This window comes from Cariama cristata, unplaced genomic scaffold, assembly GCF_000690535.1.
Source record: "Cariama cristata isolate BGI_N322 unplaced genomic scaffold, ASM69053v1 scaffold1961, whole genome shotgun sequence".
Classification (NCBI taxonomy): Eukaryota; Metazoa; Chordata; class Aves; order Cariamiformes; family Cariamidae; genus Cariama; species Cariama cristata.
Genome location: NW_009599730.1, coordinates 254095 through 278106, shown reverse-complemented (window position 1 = coordinate 278106; position 24012 = coordinate 254095). Strand labels below are relative to the sequence as shown.

The following is a 24012-nucleotide window of genomic DNA, read 5'->3' as shown; positions in this document are numbered from 1 at the left end:
ATGTAGAGGTCATTCCTGATGCCTGAATAAAGTACATGAATTTTTTTAAGTTTCTGTTGCAAATAAAGAGGGTGACCTTCTAAGAGGAAAAATCTGCAGCCCCAATCAGATCTTTGCCTCACATCAGTCAAGCTTACAGCGGCATTTACATTTTTAATATTATCTGATTTATCAACAAAAGCAAGTCCAGGAAAGAGATTAAATATAGATTGTTTAGAATAAATTCCCAATAGTACCTGCATTCATAAGTAATGAAAATTACTATTCTAATCAGTAAACATTCATAATGTTGTACTATGTGCCAATGCAACAGGCAAAAAATAGGCAGCTTTTTGGCGTATATTTCAAGTAGGCACGAATACACAATATTTCTTGATTCTTACTTCACATTTGTGGGAACTATGATCGATAAACTAACTCTGACCAAGTAGGATAATGCTGTTATCTGCTAATAACAGGGAGCACGGCATTGATCCAGTCTACAACTTGTCACAATTATCTATGATTAGGGAAAAGAAAGGCAAACATACTTCAAGACATGCAGAAAAGTTCAAAAATACCAGAAAAGGGAAAAACTGGATTACCCTCAGTGATGTACACTAACTGCTCCACTTTGGAAAATTCTACTTCTATAACCTATAAATTAACTGAAATTGCTTGTTGGAGGTATGAATTGTCTTTTTAGTTTGCTTTCTGTACTGGATGAGGGAGAGCGTAGTATTTTAAAAACAAAATGCAGAAAGGCTAAATTTACATGTACCGGAATGGTAACTCAGACAATGCAGTACAGGACTACTGCCTCCCAAATCTTTCTCAAGCCACAAGTCCCAAATCTTGTAAATAAGATTTTAGCTTCATTATACAAGTGTCCTCTCATAGGTGACATAAGCTACACTACTTATAAATGAAAAAACTTTTCCCTTTTATCATCATCCAAACTCTATTTTCCCCCCGAAACAACACTTTTTGAATTGATTCAGGCTTCATTCTCACATTACTTTGTAGCCACAAGTCCCAAATCTTGTAAATAAGATTTTAGCTTCATTATACAAGTGTCCTCTCATAGGTGACATAAGCTATACTACTTATAAATGAAAAAACTTTTCCCTTTTATCATCATCCAAACTCTATTTTCCCCCCAAAACAACACATTACTTTGTAAATGTCAAGAGATTCTGTATTGTATCCACTCAATTACTTTGTCCATTCCCTCTGCCATCCCTACAAGTTTTTTTGTGTTTGTATTAAATAGCCTCAACTTTGCGGTAATTTCAAATTGCAAGCATGTTCATGTTAATGTTTTAATCTGTTCTAAAAATTGAATTTAAATTATGTGGTAAAGAATTCCAATGCTTTATAAATAAAACTATTTTTGTCATTACTGAACCAAAGTAATTTTTTGATCTTTGGAATATAGAAACACGAAGAATCAGCCCATTTTAATTTGTTTCATGTAGTTTCACCAACCTGGGGGCACACCAGAAGAGATGGTGGAGGATGTGACCCACCCGCTCCCTTTTGCAGTCTCAGCTGCCACCTCGATGGTGTAGGTGGTGAGAGACGAGAGCCCCGTGATCTTGTACTCCAGCGTTGTGTTGGGTAACGTGCGGGCCAGACGAGATTCATTCCTGCCATACACCTCCCAGGAGATCTGGTACCCTGAAACACAATTACACAGAAGTCAGGGGGTCATTGCAGTGGTGGGATCTGGTTTTTCTTCTCAAGCACAGTTACACAATAACCCAGAGACTGGCAAATTCCTGCATCTGCAAGATTTGCTTAGGGTCAATGGTGGTATGACTTGTTTCTTCCTCTACTCCATTGTGGTCATCTTTTATAAGCAGAAAAGAAAGTCAAAGTAAACACTAGCTAAAATACCCAAGTATTTTTCCAATATTGTTATTTCCAATAAGCAATTGATGTAGGTACCCCATGAGGTATCATCTGCCCATCAGATTACAGATGAGGGAGGACACGGAGTCTCAGCAGACTGTCTCTTTTTTCTATGACGATACAGTGCTTGCTATGAAATGGCTAGGAAACCTGGGGATAATATTGCAGAAGGGTGGACTTCCATTCTATGAACTCTATGAAGCAAATAGGAAGAAACACTGGAAAACAGAACATCTTCTCACCAGCTGGACTATCTAATTAAAAATCTATATGTGCTTAGTAGCGCTACTCCCTTTCCATGTTGAAGTAATCTTTGCTGCTGTGTATCTAGAAATACAAATCTGACAATAACAATCAGGCAGGAACATTGTGGGAATCTTCTAGGAATTGAAAAACCTCTACTCCCCACTGCTTGTTCCTCGCACAAATCCTTTATCAGGGTGAATCATTATCCTTTCTTTAAAAACCAGAGCGTAGCCAATGTATTGTCCAAAACTGCACTCACCCTGACTTCCATATTATTCTTCTATCATAACCAGGCTTTCCTTTTTATCACTCTTATAACCATTTGCCTTCCAAGAACTTTTGAAACTTTCTACTGTCTGATTTACTCAATTTTACCTCCAAATCTGCTTGTCCTCCTCCTGCCCAGTCCCACTTTATTCTCGTTTGAACCCATTTGAACCTCACTGTGCCAGTCCCCAGAAAGTGTGTCTGAAAAGTTTGCTTGATTGCAGCTTTCTTTGTGATTTGACTCGAGGGGGGAAAAAAATACACATAGTTCTTGAATGCCTGTGAAATGGAAGTGAGTGAAAAGGACTAACAGAAAGGAACCCCACTGAGTGAACCATGCATGAGGCAAGCAGGCTGGAGAAACTCCCTACTGGGTTCTTGTTCCCATCATCTAAGATGAGGAATTCAGACCAGTTGAAGGGCTTGAGGGTTTTTTTCCCCCTTTTTTTTAAAAAAAAAAACATGATAAGCTGATTAACCTATACAAATTGATGTAGCAAAATACCTTATGGTATTAATCAACAAGGAAACATCATCTCATGAACTAAAAGCACGGCGAGACAAATATTTCTGTGCGAGTTTGAGAGGTGTGAGATGTTATCCTTCCTCTGGTGCTAGCTGCCGTCGCTGACAGAGATTCACGTTAACGTAATTTTGCATGAAAATGGGCTCAGAGTGCTCACACAGTCACTATGTTTCGGGTGAGAGGGCAGTGATAAAGAGAGGTGACACTTCAGCAATTCCAGCTACACCGCAACCGCGTGTCTGACTATGCACTACCTAGGGGAAGGGGAAAAACTCCTGAATGCTCATCTGGAACCAGTTTTAAGTAAGTGTTTGAATTGGAATTAATTAAGTCAGTAATTTACCAATATCTCAGAGACACTGTGGCATTTGGTGCTCTCTGAAAAGGCCTGAGAATCATTTACGAATGACCAGAGTTTATGTAGCACAGGCAAGATTATAAACTCTATGAAGATTTTGACAAAATTTAAGGACTTTATTGCCTTTATTAATAGAGGGCAAACAGAAAGGTGGGGGATGACTGTCCACTCTATTTGATGTTCAGTGAAGAGGCACGAAGGAGTTGTAAATAGAACGACCATCACAAATCCCCCTTTCTTTCAAAAGCTGTGGGTGCTGTTTGCTCCAGGCAGGGCAATGTGGAAGAACGAGGAGGAGTCAGAGGAAGGTGCAGTTGTGCCTTTCCCCGCTTCCCAGCAGAGGACACGAAACCAGTAGCCGTGTCCCCAGCCAGCAAAACGTCCACGGGCAGCTATGGCTGGGTAAGGGCCATGCCGTGGCTCATCTGTCTGCCTGGGAGCTGCGGATGACCTGGCTACCCCTGCTTTGAACTCTACACATGGGCTGGCAGAGGGAATCAATGAGTATCACCTCAGAATAAAACAAAACAGGATGCTCAAAGCAATAAATAACCAGAAGATGATAAACCGGGGACTTTTAATGCTCCCTCTATCCATTGGTTGCTTACGAACAATAGAAAGTTTCATCTACCATGCACCAGGCAATCTTGAGTGACTGAGATATTTTCTCTCCCGCCTAGATAAGCTTTGGATGTACATCAAATGTTGGTGATTATTCTTTGAACATTTTATGTTTTCTCCCTTGTGATCACAGGAATGAGACCCAGCTTTCCCACCCAATTGGCACATAGTCTCTACGTATTTATTTTCTGAAAAAAAGTTTACCAGGAAAAATATCCTGAGTTCAGACACAAATTGAAGAAAAGGCAAAGAGGCAGCATTTACTGTTGGATATTTCAGTCGTGAATGTATAGTTAAATTCTAGTCATATAAAAAAAAACGCAAACAGAAAATACATACATACATACCAAGCAGACACAAAGTCAAGTGTAATCATGCATAACAAAAACAGATGAAAAAAATGCTGAAGGAAAGGAACAACATCCACCGTACCCCCAAGTAGCACTTCAACCACAATGACTGACAGATGGGCAGAACTTTAGGACATGTGGTTGGTAAAAATGCGCTCTCTGTTTTACAGACGTGATCTCTGCCAGAAATGTGCACGGGGGAGTCCAGCCGGTCTGGGCTGAGAGTGTTTCCTCTGGCTTTGGTGTAAATGCGAACAGGAAAGGTGCCACGGAGCCTTCCCGTATGCTTTGGCACTACACCCTCTCCACAAAACTCTAACGGAAACTAATGACCAGAGGAGTTTCAGAAATAATTTTCTGTTGATCTGGAGTAAATTCTCTACAAGAGAGCAGTACACCCAATCACAAACTGTCCGTCTACATCCAGATCCTCATAAATCAATGTTTACTGAGAGAGCAAGGAAGATACTGAAATTTACAGCAAGAGTAATGGGCAATTTCCCAGAGCAGGCTGGCTGCCGGGCACTACCCTCCGTGCTTTCCTCCTCCCAGCTCTGGTGCATGGAACAAGAAGGTCCAGTAAAGATATCAATGAGCAGAAATGATGAATATTTGCCTCTCTAAGCACTTGGATCTCCAAACGGCCCTCTACAAGCCTTTGAGGCACCCAGCACATGAACAATTTTGCTATTCTTTTCTTCAGTCCCAAATGCAATTTGCATCGTTAAGGAAGTTTCTCTTTCCTCATAAACTTTGCTGGGCATTTTTACACTGGTGTTTCTTCATGGACAACAGAGTTTCTTGAGTTAATTCTTTCTGAAACCATTTGCCCCAAATATAACATGGTCCATCACCGTGTTCCACCAGGTTTCAACCCATTCTGGGAGGCAGCAGCTTGTTTCTAGCAGAGCAATTCTGCAACACTAAGCACAGTGCTGCTAACATGCGCTTAACAAGGATGAGTATTACATCATCTTACGTAGATAGCTAGTCTTGGATTTAGGTACCTAAACGTAAGCACTCGGGCTTGAAGGCTTTGGCCATCTTCACTGAATCAATACTGCTCTGCTTTCAGAAGTCATTAGTCTCTGTTCTCAAATGACTTAAATCAATGCGTATTTCAGGAAGGTTACCATGTTATAAAGGCATAAAATGATCTGCATAAGGACTCCACATGCACTATAAACAGCATGGAAGGTGCATGTACAAATGGTGCATGCTACAGGTACACAGAGAAAACACAGACAAGTGCAAATCCTATCAAAATAATTAGACCTGTCAAAGTTAAAATGCTTAGGAGAGTAGGATTTTTTTCTTTTGACTCCTAAAATTTGTTTTGTTTTGACAAATTATAATACAATTTTTTTAAAAAAAAAAAATCATTAAACATTTCAATATCAATGCTCCCAAAACAAAATATTTTGATCCATGTGAAATGATCTTCTCCCTTCCCACGATTTTTAGCTCCAGTAATTTAAAATTTGGGAGCTTTCTTGCACTTTAAAACCTTGAAAGTCTTTGTTAAATGGAATGTCCATCCTGTGTAGCTGTGATAGTTTCCCATCTGAAAACAATATTGCCTCCGTTGATAAGAACTAGAGTTTTTCTCAACTATTTATAGCTTCCTTTTAGAAAAATAATGAAGTTGCTGATCTTGTATCTACAGTGGCATACAGTAAATAGATAAATAGCATGTCAAATGGCAAGCTCATCAATGAGAAACAAGAGGGTTCTGAACCCTTGTGATGGTTTATACAAAATTAAGTAATGAGACACAAATTCTGTCACGCAATCCACAGCCAGACCACTTGATCATAGATGAAGGATACTGCTGATTTCAGGCTTGGTCTTGATTGTAAATCTTAGCAACGCCTGTCCAGATTTTCCAGCTGTAAACTCCATGTAGGAACCCCCTACCTTCAGGGCAAAGGCCAAGCACTGTTTCACAAAATTTCAGAAATTTAGTAGCACAGGTGGAGGTTACAGAAGATTTAACAAGACCAGAAACTCCATAGGGAGCTGATTTCTAGTACAGGTTGCCTTTTCAGTGACCACAATCATGAGCTGCCAGTAATTGGACCCATACTTTCTATAACGTACCCTAGCTGACATTTCAATTACCCAAAACAGAGACCAGGAAACGAGTGTTCGCAGTAGCCAGTTCTCCCTAAATGCTCTATCATGCAAACATTTTTTCACTGCAATGATACATTCCACCCCACACTCGCTTAAAAAAACCCAAGGAGATAGCAGCTGATACTTGCCTGTAATGATGCCGTTTTTCTCTACAGGTTCTTGCCAGCTGACCTTGAGAGATGTGTCCAGTATCTCAGTGAAACTCAGGTGTCCCACTGCTCCTGGCTCTGGCAATCAGAAAAGGAAATCTGTTAACAGGCGAACCCCACTTACTTTTGATCTGATTCATGTGGCAAGGTTAGAGCTGAAGAAATAAAACACTGAGCCAGGGCCAAGGGAAGCCTGCTGGAAACATCAGCCAGAGCTGCAGGGGAGAGGGGAGAACGCAAGGTGTTATAGGAGGACTCTGGCTATCATCACATAAATTATTTTATCCAGTCATCATCCTAACTGTGCAGAGAACTAAAGCGAGTGGCAGCAGGAGACTTGCAGGCAACTTGTTCTCTGCCTCTCTTCTTGATCTAATCTAATTAGAACAATCAAGCTGGCAATCCTGGAAGTGATTGCATTTGCCGTTTTCTCTCAACGACGGTGTGCGGTGTTTACCTGTGTTGCTATGTGTAGCTTACCTGGCCTGAGGTCTGTAGCAACACCCACCAGCACCCCTCTCTGAAAAGAGCCTTTTGCCTATGCAAGGTCAAAGCAAGGACAGAGTCACCGAGCCACTGCTTGGATAGGTTCTCTCAAAACAACTCTAAAAACGTCCAACCTAATGGCAACTGTCTTCTGTAAAATGAATACAAGTGTGTGAAACTTTTAAAGGATTTTTATAATGTAGCTCAAGAGCTCTTAAAAATTTCAGCTCCCTAGTGTGCAATGAAAGAGCATAAAATGGAATGGCTGTCAAGAATATGCCATCCTCCCTCAATTTTGATCTTCAACGAAGACATCCTGACTGATTTTTGATCCAACTGCTGTTCTGTCTTCAATCGATGTACTAGAAAAAGGAGTTTTTGTTCACTTTACATTCACTGTGCTTCTGTCATTGGATCCCTGCCCGAGTATCCTCCAGCTCCACTGACATCAGTTGGCAATTTCTCGTCTGCAATTTCATATTTTGTTTCCTCTTCACTTTAGTCCAGTTTCTCATTCCCCTCCAGCTACGATAAAAAAAACCCAAAGCCTGCCAGTAGGTCAGCTACAACCACATTTGCAATTCTGCAATCCTAGTCAGGAAAATTTCCAAATCCATCCTGCGATATCTAGTAGTCAAAGCATTACAGAAAGAACTGCTGATCTGGTAGCGATCTCAGGGATACCCAACAAGAGTATAGCAATTATGCACTATTCAGGACCACGTATCTGCAGACATGCAAACCGCATACTCACAAAGCTTTACTCCAATTAGCTCCTGCAGTTGCAGTCCAATTTTAATGTCATGATGAAAAACAGGTGCAGGTTACTCCAAGCCAGGACACAATGCTTCTGACTGGATGTCAGATTTTATTTATTGTTCATCAGCAAACAGATCTGTTTGCACTATTCTTTTTCTAAAGGATTGCCTAACTTTGCTATACAGACAGAAAATTATCACCTGAGAACATGAATGACAGTCCTTTTGAATCTCTTTTCCCACCACATAAATCCTGAAGCAACTTCGAGTCAACGAGTTCTCTGCAAAGATGCATTATACTATCCTGCACTTAACTTCTCAGTCACCATGAAAACTCGAGGAAAGCAACTCCGAAGGATTAATAAAAAAAAAACAAAAAAAAAAAACCACAAACCAAAAATCCTGCTCTTCTCTACTGCTGAGGCTCCTTGGAGCACACAGCTGCAAACACTAAGAAATGTTCTAAATGTTTTACAAAATACAAGTCTGGCTTTCTCTTGTTTTATGTTTCATGATGGAATTTTCTTGTGTTTAAAATCGCATGTGATCTCAACGTTTCCCCTGAGAAACACTCCATGTACTGACTGTGGCCCATCTCCTACTTTGTGCAGTCTTTAAGGTTCATTTCTGCAGCCTTTCCTTCAGCAGAAATGTTAATAGGCTCTTTCCTCTTCCCAGCTGACTAATTTGCACAAAATCTTTGGAGTCTCATATCTTTGGTTTCTTACTCTTCTGTACTCACTGAAATTAGCCACAGGGTTCAAATGCCATTGGAGGGAGAAAGAGAGATGGACCTAAGACAGACGGTCGAATACATTTACAAACCATCATTGTCAAAATCTTCATTTCCTTAAGAAAACATACAAAAAAGTTAATTCTACACACAGTAAGCTAATGCATGTTTCTCTTTCCTCCATGCCTTTTGCTTCAACCCCAGATAAACAAGTATGAGTTCATACTAATGGTTCACATAGATTTCTGGTAGTTAAACTGCTACCTCTGTGATCTTCTAACAAGCAAAGGTTTAAGTCTACAACCTGCTCTTGGGGCACAGGTCTAGCATATGGAGGAGACTAACCACAAAAGGAAAATCCATGGAAAGTATTTCTTTTTTTTTTTTTCATGTTCTTTCAAGAGTATCTCATGAAAAACTGGATTAGCACTTCAAGCCTCATTTCTGTGAATGTTAATGACAATGAGATTTGTTTTTTTAGGGGAACACTGACTAACCTAAAAGATCCCTATTAAGGCAAAGTAATATTTTTGAAAACAATACCTTAATGGATGTATTAGACTTTTTTTTTCATTCTGATTTGGATCTGTAAATGTGCAGCAGTGTTCATGATGCTCCATGACAGAAACATACTGAAGCGCTGGCCAGAGCCAAGATCACTGTGGACACACAGTTGTGAGGGCCACTGCAATTTAGTTGTCATCTGCATCAGACACACGCTAGACTTGTTAGTCCCAAATATGTCTTGAGCAAAAACTTCCAAGAAGCCACAGAATTCAAAACATTTTCTGATGCAGGAAATAATTTATATGCTAAACTATCCAGCTTATTTTACTTCATCATGGCTCCAGCTTTGCAGAATAAAAGTTACTGCATTGTTATGATCCTGGTTCTTGCAATATAACATAGATATATTGCAAATAACACTTGCAATATAATATAGATAAAGACATTTTCAATATATTGAATAACAGAAGGAAACAATTGTAAATTAATCATTGAGCTCCACAGGAAGTTCCAGTGCTCAGGTCCTAAGAAGATCAATTCACATTTATTTGGATACCTGAACATGGAATTAAGAGCATAAGGGTTCGCAGACATAAACAATGTGTTGTGCGTTAGCTGAACCAGACTATGAAGTTTTCAGCTTCTGACCAATGTAGAAAAATTCATCCAGGTTTAGTTCATAATGAAAAAATATCAAATAGAATCCATTTGCCACAAGCTAAAAGAACACACACGGATGACTGGCTGAGCTCATCGTCTGATGCAAAGTAACTTGACAAGAGACTGCAAACTAATTGAGAACCTGAGGTCAAATTTTAAGCACCTAGATTTGAAAATTCTGGCTTTTATATCCAACAAAACAAAATCCGAGCACTGAGATTCTCTACCAGTGCTGACTACTCACTGTCTTCAAGAGTGCGCAGGAGCTGGGGTGTGCTTCGTGGTCCATCGCCAGGTGTGGTGAAACACAGGACCGACGTATAGTAAGTAGTGTATTTCTTCAGGTTGGTGATGAAGCCACTATGAACACCATGAAAATCTGGAGCAATGGTGACCATAGTCACAGTCTCCGGAGCATCCACTGGCCATGCCAGAAGCTAGAAAATTTAAACATAGATAAGCTCTCACTAGAAGTTGTGTCTATTTGGAATCAAAGTATGCTTGGCTGCCAAAACCATCTTAATCTGATTGTAAAAAAACCCAAGCAATGCTGTTAAACTACTGTCAGCTCTGACGCTGAACAGATGGATATAACACTGTTACTATGATAACTGGACGGATGAGTATAACACTCACTTAGTGATGGGGGATATACCGATACCATGGAGGTATTGCAATTCTCAACGTCTGCTACTGAACAATACCAATATTATTGTAAATTATTATTCGTATGACATGAGTTTTTTGCTTCTCTCTGGGCTGTTCTGACCAGTCTGCTGCTGAGAGTAAGCTGAAGGAAGAAAAGTACTTTCAGTGCGACTCCGAGATAAAATCTTTATCTTATTTTGGGGTTCCTTTAAAGATCCCACTGGCTGGGGAGGTTACTGGGATAATGAAGAGAGAAGCAGGGAGACACACACATCCTCCTTCCCCTCCCACAGCCTCCCCAGCATCCCATTGACCAGCCTTGCCTAACAGGCTATTACACTGTTCCATCGTTTGGGGATATCCACACTGTGAATGATTCAAGTGGTTCTGGAACTACAGAAAGAATTGAAAATGGTTGTAAAGATGATTACTACAATTTTCAACACCTGGGTCCCAAAAGTTAGACTCCTGAAGACATTTTCATGCATTTAAAATGGCATGCTTGTCAGATGTGCTCAGCTCTCCAGCTTTCATTCATCTCAGTCGGTCTTCTGGGCGATCAATATTTTTTAGAGTAGAGTACCTTATGTGTAAGTACCTAAATGAGGACTTAAAAATTCATTTTTGGCAAATGATTCTGAAATTTTAAAACAATTTTTGAAATCGCCTTAACAGTTTAGGAGTCTAAAGCTTTAAAGTGCTTATCAAACTTTTTTTTGGCCCAAAAATCCTTATCGTATGGCTTACATAAGCATGTCAGAATTCTAGGTCTTACTCAGTATCCGTGTAAATTGTGCTACTCGTATTGATTTCAGGTTCATAAACATGAATAGATGCCTGAAATCAATGAGCCATATTTGACACGTTTAGCCAATGTCTATAGTTTCTGATAATCAGAAAGCATAGTTAGAGGACTATAAGGAGTAATTTTGTTAGGAATATTTCATATTTGAAAAGGTGCACTTTACAACTTCTTGAAATGCAAATGAATTTCAAAGAAAAGATAAAAATTGAAAATGGTTGATGGGACGGTAAGTTTTATATTCTTTTCTAAATCACCTTTGTGGATTACAATTGGCATTTATAACTTTGGGGGACTGAACTTCTATTTTTTGAGTACATTTCACTGCTTATTCTTCAGGAAACATGTGCAGAAAATACAGGTGAACAATTCTGTCAAAGGAAAAAATGGGTTTAATCCTTAAGAAAAGCAAAGGTCTACCTTTGACTACTAGTAATTTATAAATCATACGAAAAACTATGCTACAGAAGTAACTGACAGAAAAGTTCTCACACAGTCTTCGTACTGCAATTCACAATCCCTATGAGAAACAGGAATGGTAAAGCTGTTGCAATCTACTGCAGTCAAAGAAATCCAAAGAAAGAGAAATTTTAGTTATTTTATACCATTCTTAAAGAAACTGAAACATAAATTAGAGGTAGCTATGCGATGAGACTAAGGATCTTCAGACTGAAACTCTGATTAAAACAAAAGATAAGAATCTGAAATATGACTTTTGCAAATCTGACTGAGCTCACCATGCTTGGACTTGCACCAGAAAATTATAGTGTATTGCAGTCCACTGAGCCCCAAAAGTGCTTTTATTCTTCAGAGTCTGAACAGAAGCCAAGTACTACTTCTATGTTGAGCTTTCAGGACATATTCCTGCAGCCCTGTTAGTCACCTAGTCTTGAGAGCTGGTTCTATCTCTGGGAAAAACAGATGTACACATCTGCATGTATGTAATACTTCAGCAGTGGGATTATGAAACCAGCGCTCTTCTTTATAAGAAATATATAGATCTGGGTGAAAATACTAAAACCCATGCACACCTGTCTTAGTTTCTCCATCACTTGGAGACATTCTTAGAGAAGGATCAAGTCTTCTGAAACTTCTTAAATCCACCTACAATCCCTCAAATCCACCACTTGTCTTCTGAACTATACTTCCTTCTCAGCCCACTCAACATGCCTTCACCCAACACCTAAATCAACCTTCCTCCTCCCTGCTCATAAAACGTACCTGTCTTCCCTTTTCCTCCTCTGTGATTCCTACAAGATTTCTCTTTGTTCTTTCCATGAATGTTTTCAAATCCTTCGTTTATTATGCCCCTACTGCCGAACCACTGAAGGAGTTTCTATTAAGCAGTCCTTCCTGAGAGACAGAAATAAACCACTCCAGCTACCTTCTTAGCATACACTCCACTGGTCAAAGTACCAACAAGTGCTCTGTTAAGTACTCTCTACTCTGCGTTCTGTAATAGATAGTTGCCCCATCAACAGGGACTCATCATGCTAACTCCGTGTCATCAAGCATGATTAATAAATTTTACATTCTTGTATCTCCCAAATCATCACAGTGGGAAAGTTAAGACAAATATTTAGAGTGATGTCTTGGTTCCTAATGAAATGAATGGGAATTTTGCATTACAGTAAATAGAAACTTAAGACTGATTTTCAGTGGCAAAATAAGGTATCTCCCGTGCTGACTTTCCAAACTGACATTGAACTGCTTTTTGCCTTTGGAAACTGTCCAGGTAAATGACAAAGGTATTCGAACTTCTAGCCTATGACATATTACCTTTTCAGAAGTTAAATAAAATGCAGATGTTAGGAGCAACAACTGCTCACTTCTCTCTTAATTTTACTCGTGTAGGATATCCCTGAAAATACACAGTCACTTTGGAGATTCAGAGATTATTAGATTCAATTTCTAATTGTTATATACCAGGGCTGTTAAGGCAAACGTTATAGGAAGTTACAGAAATCTTGTTTCTATTTACCTTGTATCCTTGGTTAATACCATTGATGAACTGTTGGGGTGGAGGATTCCAGAGGAACTGGATGGTTGTGGAGTTCACGGCTTCGACTTGCACATTCTGCGGTGGAGCTGTAGGCACTGCTCCCAGCCAGCAGAGAGGGAAACACAATAAAACAGAGCAGAGGAGGGATGAGGGGACAAAAGAGAAAGATGAACACAGAATGCATTGACTGCCACTCGCGAGTCACAAAGTTGTAACAACCCTGAGACAAGGATGCACTTCTTGTGAAACAGTAACCAGCAAGGATTTGGAAAGAAGGGTAATTGAGTTAATTTCTCATTCTGTATCGGAGAGTCTTTCGAGGGGAGGGGATGAAATTATTTCTGCCACTTATTATTCCACAGATGAGCTTCTCATAAAGACTTGAGACAGAAGCTAGGTAATGATAGGTGAACACATCTCTTTCAATTTTCCATGACTGCACAGAGAATGAACAGTTTCAGAAAGAAGAAAGAAATTCCTTGAGTCTTTTAATATCACACAATTCCCCAGATCAGACAAACAAACATGGAGTCCACACAATTAAAGTTCTACTTGTGAATTATAATCTGGCAACAGCATCTGTTTATTATTTACTGCTGCCTAAAGAATTAGGACTGGTCATATAACGTGCAATAAAGATTTTTCTTGGGAATTGAAGATGTTCTCGTTTTATCTTAATATGATATTCAGTCATGTATATTGAATTGATTATATATATTCTGAGCCAATACATCCTCTAATCTACTAAAAGTTGCATAAACATTTTATGCCAAGTATTTAATTAGACAGATGTTTTCTCAATACAGAAGAAAGTATAGAACATAAAGGCATACTGCCTTCAAATAACAAAAAATAACACCTAAATATTTTGCCATTTAATATAATGTCTCTTTAAATACCTTCCAGGAAATTTCTTCAACTTATTGCTTTAAGATGTCATTTCTATAGATCTCAGAGGAAAGAATAGTAATAGACAGGTCTATTTTTCTGAAATTACCAAGCTTACAGTAAGTTTAAGAAGAAAACTGCTATTCGAATATATATAAAAAAAGGACTAATATCCTTTGAATCCTATAAAATAAGTTTAATAAAGCTTAAAAAACATTACTATTGACAGCCATGTGCATTTGTATTCTATGAAAGAGGAACTATCCACAACTGGTTTTGAAGCCTGGAAAGCTTTATTCCTTCTGCTTCCAAGAGAAAATTTCTACCAAAGTCCAATGACCTATGCTTCTAAAAAGTACCCACAAGTCCCACTGAGAAATGGTAGTTTGTTCCACACTTTTCAAAAACAGGTCACAAACTTTTAAAGCTTCAAAGTACTTTTGGAAGATGAATCTTTGTATGGAGAAGAAATCAAGTCATGAAGTTCAAAAATGTAAAAATGCCCCTTTTTCCACCAAAAGCTATGTTTGAAAGAGATGTAAAGAGGTATTATACTTAACTGGTACACAAGCTATAGTAAGACTGCAGCCAACAGAGCTAGGACACTGTACACTTATCAAAGACATCCACAGCCTAGAAATATCAACACAGAAAAATGGAGAAATCCTCAAAGATATCAAGTTTGAAATGACAAGAACATCCACTTTCATGCCCTGTGTCACTAAAATTCCCCAATGACTACATCATGGCTTGAAAATTTAGCTCTGCATGTTTTTTCAACCTCAGAAACTGCTATTATTCAAAATTTTCTTGCCCTAATGTAAAACTTGATGTCACAATTTATGAACTATGCATAATTATTGAGTTCTAAAACCAGAATTTATCTGATACTACTCTAAATTTTCATTAGAATCTGGGCCCTACTTTCTGCCATGTATCATAATTCCCTATATGCTTTTGGAAGGTTATAATATTATCTTAATGACCTGCAGACATCATAAAGTTTTTGTAGTTAAGAGAATCACCAAATCATCCTGATATGCAGTAATAAATATTAAAGTCACTCTACAGTCATAATGAGCTGCTTTGGCTACAGTTCCCTACTAAATGTTTTTTTTTCCCTACTCATGTTCTTTGATGAAACTGTTTATTATGAGAGCCACAAGATGTATTTCAATTTGCTTTTGTGCGTAATACTTTGTATAATTAATGGTTAATGTGAATAAGGATTTTTTAAAAATCAAAATTCTTCCTTTCCTGCATATTTGCATATTCAGATACTGTAACTGCCAGAGATTTGTTATTGCAGAAGAAAATTGTATTAGAAGACTTCAAGTTATTTTGTTATCAGGAAGTCACCTGGATATCACTGATAGATTAATCTCCTTCTGGCAGGAAGGCTAAATCAGCTGAGCATCATCCTCTCCACTCATTCCTCTTCCTTCTGTTGAACGTCTACATTACAACTCTATTTATATGTCCTAGGTTGATTTTGTAACACAATTATTGTACTGAAAAATCTATACATAACCCATGTCCTGCCCACTGACAACCACATCTGAAGAAATGCAGAACTTTGGCAGTGGTAGGAAGAGTCTGTTTTTCCCAGAGCATAAGAAACACATACAGGTCACCTGAGAGTTAACAGTACAACCGCTCCCAGCAGGACATTCCCACTGCCTTTGTCTTTTTCCTGAAACACAGATTAGCATGCACATTGCTGCTTCATTTCTGTGGGTATCATTTTCTTTACTGGAGGATCCCATGGATGCTGTACAATCATGGATGTTGTACAATGAATAGCAAATTTCCAGTGATTTCAATATCATAAGTATTATTCTAAAGGTCTGATGAGTCTTTTAGAGACAATTCAAAATAATGCAAATTTTTTAAGAGAGAAAAAAACTTGCATCAGCAAGCTCCAAGTTTTTATTTGCAGTCCTTACAGTCCTCAAAAAAGCTCAGGCTAGCACTTGAGGATAGTTTACTACAGTTTTAGAAATGTGGATAACCAAATGCATTAGTTATTTATTTTTAAAACCAAAATACTTTTCTTGCATTAGGAAATAATTTCCCGAAACAAGAATAAACCATCATAGCACAAAAAGTACTTGCTACAAGAAGAAAGATAGTAAAAATTATGAACAGAAAACATAAAACTTTCAGAATGTTGGAAATTATGATTTATATTACGATTCTTCTTTGGACATCTTTGTCGAAAAATCAACATCTGCATCTCAGTGAACGCATTTAGAAGATGGAAAGAACGTGGTCCATCTGATATGCATAAGCTTAATTGTACTGCAGAAGATATAATATAGTATCTTTTAATATTTTAATCAGTAAAATATTGGCATTATAATCTCAAATTTACTTCAAAGTGCCAGTATAAAGTTCTCCTTTTATGTCCTGATATTAAAGACTTCCTTGAGTATCTGAACAGTTTTGCATTTAAAAAAGAAAAGGACTTCGACAGAAGCTAAATCAGAATTGACCTCCTGGTCACTTCAAAACTCAAATCCTTTCCCAAGATCATGGTCAGTAACTTACTGAAACCGTGACTGTCCACATAAAGAATTTTCTAATTTAGTGGTAGATATCTATCCTCTTCCTACAAGTTTCTTGTTGACAAGCGGTACAGAAGCTACCAATGACAAATAGGTGTTTCAAGAGTAATCCTCAAGTATCTACATTCTCAGTTTTTAAACCTGTACTTCACCACGTTTGCAAGTATTCCTAAACCATCTCACAGTGGAGACCCATCTGGGAGTCATCTCGGAATTGCAGATCAAATTGGTCAGACAAAACCAACTGTTACTTTCTTCCCGATAAAGTTCACATGGTCGGAAATCTGTTAAGAGCTCAGCCCCTGGGAATGCAAGTTAATGCACAGCATTTTAAGTAGAAAAGGTCATGGAAGCACTCTAGATAAAAGCCATTAAAAGGGTTTCGCTGACGAGATAATTGAGAGAAGAGAAGGAATTAAGGTTAAGCGTGTGTACATGTAATCATTCTGTCTCTAGCTATGTGCAAATAGCATGTAAACCCCACAGAGATTCTGACAGCCAGACTACTGGTCTTAAATATAGATCTTCAACAGAGGCTTGTAAAAAAGTCTCCTACTCCTCCAGAGCGCCTGACCTTTGATGCGGCAGCTTCCATGTCTCAATAAGGCAGTTTCGGGGAACTGTGAATCTATGTGAAGATTTGGTTGTTCCTTTAACGCACTGGTTTGAGGTGCTAAGCTGCACATCCCTGGTGGGAGCGGTGGGGAGAGTCTGCAGTGGAGGCAGGTAATTCCTCCTGGAGGGCTGTTCCCCTGCTGATGTCCTTTGCTGTGCTATGAACTGCAGCAAGCGCATAGAAGAAGTGGTCTCTGCAATTCCACACATGCAAATAGTTGAAATGGAGTAGTGTGAGATTTGGCACTAACTGATGAGTTTTGCTTCTTGCAGCTGGGAAAGGCCTTCTTCCTTTCTTGCATGCCTCTCACAAGGACAAGGTTTTACTACTTTAGTAAGAGCTAGGGGCCAGGGTCCTCACTGAGACAACTGCTGATTCCACAACCTTTGAGAAATCATTTTAAAAAAAAAAAATAAAAAAAATGCAGTAGATGACAAATGGCACCTAACAGTGATAAAAGTGAGATACAAAATGCAGTCACTACAACTCCAGTCTGCTTCTGCACAGGAGCAGCTGGGCTCAAAATGGCCATGGAGCTCCAAGGCTGTTGGTAGGCTCCCCAAAGGAAGTGAATGAGGATCTTTAAGATGTTTTTGCCAAGAAAGCCTAAGGGAAAACTAAGGGAAATCACTTTTCACTGAGATAAAATTGAATGGTTGCGGAGGACACTCCTTATTCAGAGATTCCTTTTTCAAGATTACTTCCTACAGAAAGTAGGAAGTTTTCAGTTAACCAGGTTTTCGCTAGCTCTTCTTTCTCATAAATTTCTCTGGCTCACCTCCTACTGCCTGAGGAAGAAACTGCTTTGGACCTGGCTTAACAGACTCATCTTGCTTTTATCCTTCTCCCCACACCATCAAGACTCACTGATCTGGTGACTCTCCCACTCTTTTATTCAGGAATGGCCTTTTGCTCAGACTTTCCTGGCCTTTCAAGGTGTCCATGCACAGCACAGAAGGGAAAATAAAACAATATTGAACGACATATTGAGACCTATGAACTTTAGGACATAAGATCAGCTTTTGGGATACGCATCAAAAGAAAGACATAGCACTTAAAGTAGAAACAAAAGTGGGTTAATGTCAATGCAAAGAGCCTAATGAAAGCCATGTGTCTACTTATAAACATTGCCTTGCCTAAATCTAAGGAGAGGTGGGAGTTTTTCAAACAGAGAGAAGTTCAGAAGTACCCATGCTAGTGAGATAAAGGGGACAGACCCAAAGGATGGAAGCTTCTGCCTTCTCAACTCAACCAGCAGGAAAAGGTAAACACGTCCAATAGTACAGAGCAGAAACAACATTGTCGCCATCCAGAAAGATGTTTATACATGTCACAAAGCTATTCTTTATATGAAAAGGTATTGGGAAACTTCAGGTTTTCATATGGCAACGAAAAGTTCTGCAGAACACGGTTTAAATAAGCAAAAATTGCCCTATGTAGAAGGCTGGCATAAATCCCTGTGAAAAGTGACATCAAAGTAAGGAACAGCTGGAGAAACTCTCATGAAGAAAGACCTATATATACAGAGCATCAAAAGATTAGGCTGAATATCACTCTGAAAAGACTTTCAAGATTTAGAGACAGTCAAACTGTCTGACCCTAGTGCTAGGATGTTCAGTGCTTTGCCAGTAAGTCTTTCTGACATTTTATCTAACTGACATTATGTGCCAGTTTCTCTACAAGTTGAGATCTTTCGGCATCTGGTGAATTTGGCTACATTCTACAAGTTGGTGATTTTCAAAGAGCTTTGAGTAGCTGATTAGTTATCAGTGGCTAGAGCCATGCCAGAGGACTAATAAGGGATTAATAGACTAGGTTCTGGTATAAATCCACAGCTTATACGTCCAGTCAATATTCCCTATGACAAAGACGCCAACGTGCTCATCCGCTCCTGCCAATGGGTTGATCTGCTCCCAGTGTTCATTTCCTCCCAGGCTTTGACTGCACACTTGATTAATATGAGGTGTTTCAGGTATTTTTCATCTGCAGACAGACAGGTTCTTGCCAGCATAGCTCACATCATTTAATGCATGTCAGAATAGAGGCGGTGGTGGTGGTAGTAGGAGAGGGGGATGGATGGAAGTGTGTGTCTTTGACATTTATCTCTGCTCATATTAAAATCAGAATATGATTTACAAGGCAGTTTTACACATGGTTTTTTCTTACTCCTGCTGGTTTGGTTTAGGAAGGACATTCCAGAGCAAGGAACAACCACCAGCTTTTCCTGTCATTTCCCAACTACAACAAAGATAAAGGAGTAGTGTTTCGGACAGTAGCACATTACAAATGGAGATTTCATACTAATCCAGTTTCAAATGATACTGATACCAACCAGCCTCTATTTTCAACTCTCAATGTAAAAAGTCTTCAAACTCTTTTTAGAATAGACCGTATGCCTTCAGTAATTTGCACAGAAACCCAGCAAGGCATTCGTTAGGAGACAGCAGCATCTGTGAAGTAGTTATTTACTACTATTATTAAATACTGATATAAAACAAATAAGAAATATCCAGTTTTTCTTTTATGTCTACCCATCATTGAGCATTTAGGAACTACATAAAGACAAACAGGCCATTGCAGGTCATCCTGCAGTCTAAACACTCTTGCTGATTAATATGAATGCAGGACTGACTGCACTTAATTTACAACAGAGGATTTATATCCTTATAAATGACAACAGACAGTCAATCAATAAAGGATGATAATAACAGTACATAATATCATGGGAAATTAGAGTCAATTGCAGGGTTTAAGAAAAAGAGTGTAAAGTCCAAATGTGAGTCTTAATAGATGGAAGGTTAAGGTGCTTTGATAGCTTAAAATGTGCAAATAAACAAAGTAATGAATTACAAGCATACTCACAAAAGAGATTCAAATTCTGTGTGCAAACCAATTCTCAGCAGAGATCTGGTCTTTAGTGGGATACAAAACATTAATCCTGGCTGCGAGGAGAAGACTTTAAGAAAAACATTTCAAGGTCTGCTATAAATACTTCTAGAAAGAGGCTGAGTGTGTCTAGACTCCTCTAAACTGTGAGACTTTACATGGCCTAAGAAAAAATATAGGTAGCTTCCTTCTTTAATTGTTGTGGTTAATTAGCGTTGCATATGAATAATCTTTTCTTAAAGATCTCCCTACATCTCAAATTGTATCTAATCATGTTCTAATGTACTCCTAGTAACAATTAACAAACAACTACATATTCTTCACTGATTGTAAATTAACTGATGTACTCTAAATCTGCAAGTTTTTAAAATAGTTTAATTGTTTTATGACAATTAAAGTAGAGACTATGTACTGTCCAGTGCTCAGAATCCAGCACAACTCTGCAATTATAGGAATATATGAAAGCTTTAAGGGCCTGGTACTTAATTATCCTATGGATTTTTATACCAATCTCGAGGTGTAAACATGCCTTACACTGGTTGTAAAAAGTAATTACATATCCTTTTGTTGATGTAATTTATACTCTTCTTAAAGCATTTACCAGAAAGATGTGGAGGAGCTGTAGCATAAAAATCAGGGCTTTAAAGATAAAATTATCTTCCTCTTTGCAAATGTCTGCACCATTCCTGAAATGCTACAAATTTTTCCATGGGCTGTATTTCTTTCCCTGCAGTTTCCTTACAATTTATTCCATATTTCTAAAACAAGGTGTTCTGTGATTATCAGAACTAATGCAGCTGATTTACTCAGCTTTTGTCTCCTGTCTTGCATATGCGGCATATTGCATATCTTTACCACAATAAACCCACTTCCCTGCCATATTCGCGCTGACTTTCCTGGCAGAGTAACCTCAGCCCCTGCCTGTCACACGTCCTATAAATCCATTCCACAGGACCCCAGCTCTCTTCAGCATTTCTGTTTATTACTTACGTTGCGGCCAACTCTGACCTGCAAGTGCGGTAACATGTCATCACGAGGGTCAACAAAAACAGATAATTTTTTTAATTCACTCAAAGCTTTTTCTACAACAGAGATAGCAGCAGAGTCTCATCTTGTCTGTACTCGGGCATTTGAAATTTGTAGGTGTTTCCTACCCCAAGTTGTCTATCAGTTTTGACTGAAATGACCATTCATTTTACAAGTTGTTAGGTGGGACTACCAGTGAGTGCACCTCCTCCTTAGGAAACTGTGCTATAAACTGTAACTATAAAGGATATATTGGTCCAATTTGCTCACCTCCCTGTAAAGTGTACTCGGTCACAGGTCTGCTGAACGCTCCCAGCCCAGCTCCATTGTAAGATGCCACCTGGATTTCATACTGGGTCCAAATGATCAGGTCCTTCACTAAGCAGTAGTTAATTTCTGCACTGGTGATGTTCTTATACTGGTATTCTCCAGGGAGGCCGGCCAGGCGATACCTACCATATGGGAAGAAAAATTTGCTAGTTAATTAGATGGTATCAATTATAGCAAATATCCTGACTAGCAAAATAGCTTCCTTTGTGAAGAGACAATATGCAAACTTTTACAGCAGAATTATACAAAGAATAATGAAAAATAACCAGAAAGAACAGACTAACTCCTGATAAGACCGTATCATGTTTGACTGCTATAATATTTATAATCTGATCTCACCAAGATTACATGCTCAGGGCTAAACAAAACGGGTATTTTATCCTGTTTTACGGTTGCAGAAAAATTACAGCTTTTTAAGTGTGGCTTGTCTAGTAAAAGCTGTGATTTAGTAGAAAAAATAGCCCAGATGTGATTTTTATCAGGGTGCTGCTGTAAATTAGCTTGAGAAATGTTTTTTTCCTTCTCCTCTGAAATCTGAAAAGGAAGAGCTCGGAGGGCTCTGACCTTCTAGACTCTCAGGCGTTACCATCTCTGGCTTCCCCCAGGATTCACTTAACAGAATTATTAAAATAAGGATGGCATATAGTTAAGACTGAAGGGTTGGTTAAGCATTGGAATTCCAGAAGGGCTGTGCCAAATACAGATGAGTGGTAAACATCCTGACAAACTTTCTGCTGAGACATGGGAAGCTGAAACACTGAATATATTTTCCCATATAAAAACTATATTGCAGAAAACAGAGCCCCTTTGATATGTCTCTTTATGCCAAGAACTATGGAGAACAACTAAATTATAGAAAACAAACAAACCTTGCAAATCTGTGAATGCGAATAATACTGTTTGTTTTCCTTCCTTTAGGAAAATGGTACAATAGATGATTACAATATACTAATTCACAAAAAAATCAGAAAAACAGAGGCCAAGTAAGGGGCACAGGGCATTATTATTCCATGAAAAAGACAAATGTGGAAACATTTGTATTTTTATTCACCACACAGCTTTTATGCACTCTTATTCATCTTTTGCTTTGCAGTAATCACCAAAAGCTTATTGACACAGAACAATTTCATTGACATCTTACAGTCTGATTTTAAATTCATCTAAGTTAAATTGGTGCAATTTCTACAATTAGACACTTTCATGTATTTCAGCCATAGATTTTGTTCTAAAGTCTTCTTATAAAAAGATCAGTTCTTAATCACCGACAATCCCTCTGTTTTCTGCTGAGGAGTTTCTTGCCTGACCATATTTTGGCATACTTCATACTTACAATGCTACACTGGCGTGATTCCATTTATGAAACACAAATGGAAATAAAGAAACATCAGCCCTCAGTTGAGTTTATTGAATGTTTTGATCTTTTTTTCTACTTTATGCAGTATCTACCTCTGTCTTTCTTTTGTCTCCTGTGAAGGGTGTATGCTTCCTGGCAAAGTCAATTCTTTGTGCCGCAATGTTTTGTCTTACACCTAGCAGACAAGGTGCAGAGGGCTCCTGTGATTTAATCTATTACGCCGTTAGCATGGCAGTCCTCTAAATACAATACTGCCAGTGAGAAAAAGGGCAGAGGAAAGAGGCCAGTTCAGAAATGTCATGTCTTCATGATTTTTCTCACCATGGACTTTGATGTATACTCCATATGACTTGTGCAGTGCACCTTCACTTTTAAAGATCAGGTGTTCCATCAATTTAGTACCTTGCATGTCTTGAGCATTGGGTCTCTGGGATGCATGGTGGTTTTCATTTTGTTATATCTTAATTCTACAGAAATCAGTGCAGGAAGACTTTTCTTCAGCGCACATTGCTGTGACCACACAATCTGAAGCGGAAGAACAGCCTGGGACAGTTGTGCTTTTATACGATAATCTTAAATTCCTGTCAAATAAATGGTTTCTCTGCTCTGTAGTCAAGACAAAGCATGTAGGCATCAAAAAGGTTCACGGATTGAGCATAATGAATATGATCACTCTCTATTAAAACGGAAAGAGATGTTACAGCGAGGACAGGGATCAATTATGCTGATAGATGTTGTAGAAAATACTTAAGTTAAATGTTATTGAAAATGCTATACAGAGAAAACAGAACAGATTGCCAGAAGTAGGAGTCTATGGGATTGCTTTCTCAAAGGACTTAATGCTGAGACTGGGTAAGACTCATTGGGAATAGCTAAGGAATTAATCCTATCATCGAGTAGGCCAGTTTGAAGGAAAGAACTGTACAAGCAACACTTGTACCCCGTGCAAACAGGTACCCAAGTCTCATGGCAAGATTCTAGCTATAGGCAGAAGTTAAAGCACCTTTTCCCACCTGTCACTGATGACTGGCACATCTTTCAAACTGAGTCTTAAAACTGCAGGCGCTTGCACAAGTGTCTCACCACCGTAATAGGCTCTGTGCAGGTGAGAGGGAGATTAACAGACTTCAGCTCTGCCTGCAGAGAGAAGGAACTTTCCAGAACTATTCTGGGAGCTCACCAACAATCTTAACATCGCAAAAG

General features: G+C 38.7%; 1 protein-coding gene across 1 annotated transcript in view; it reads right to left on the bottom strand.

Moving 5' to 3' along the window:
* The window catches only part of LOC104168986 (protein sidekick-1), a gene marked incomplete at both ends in the record, with an annotated part of 245870 nt that overhangs the window by 45405 nt on the left and 176453 nt on the right, over positions 1–24012 (bottom strand). Inside the window, 5 exons of the mRNA XM_009709783.1 lie at positions 1468–1659; positions 6526–6624; positions 9935–10127; positions 13122–13237; positions 21396–21577. Of these exons, the coding sequence (XP_009708085.1) occupies positions 1468–1659; positions 6526–6624; positions 9935–10127; positions 13122–13237; positions 21396–21577 (782 nt within the window). The remainder of the gene's footprint in view (positions 1–1467; positions 1660–6525; positions 6625–9934; positions 10128–13121; positions 13238–21395; positions 21578–24012) is intronic.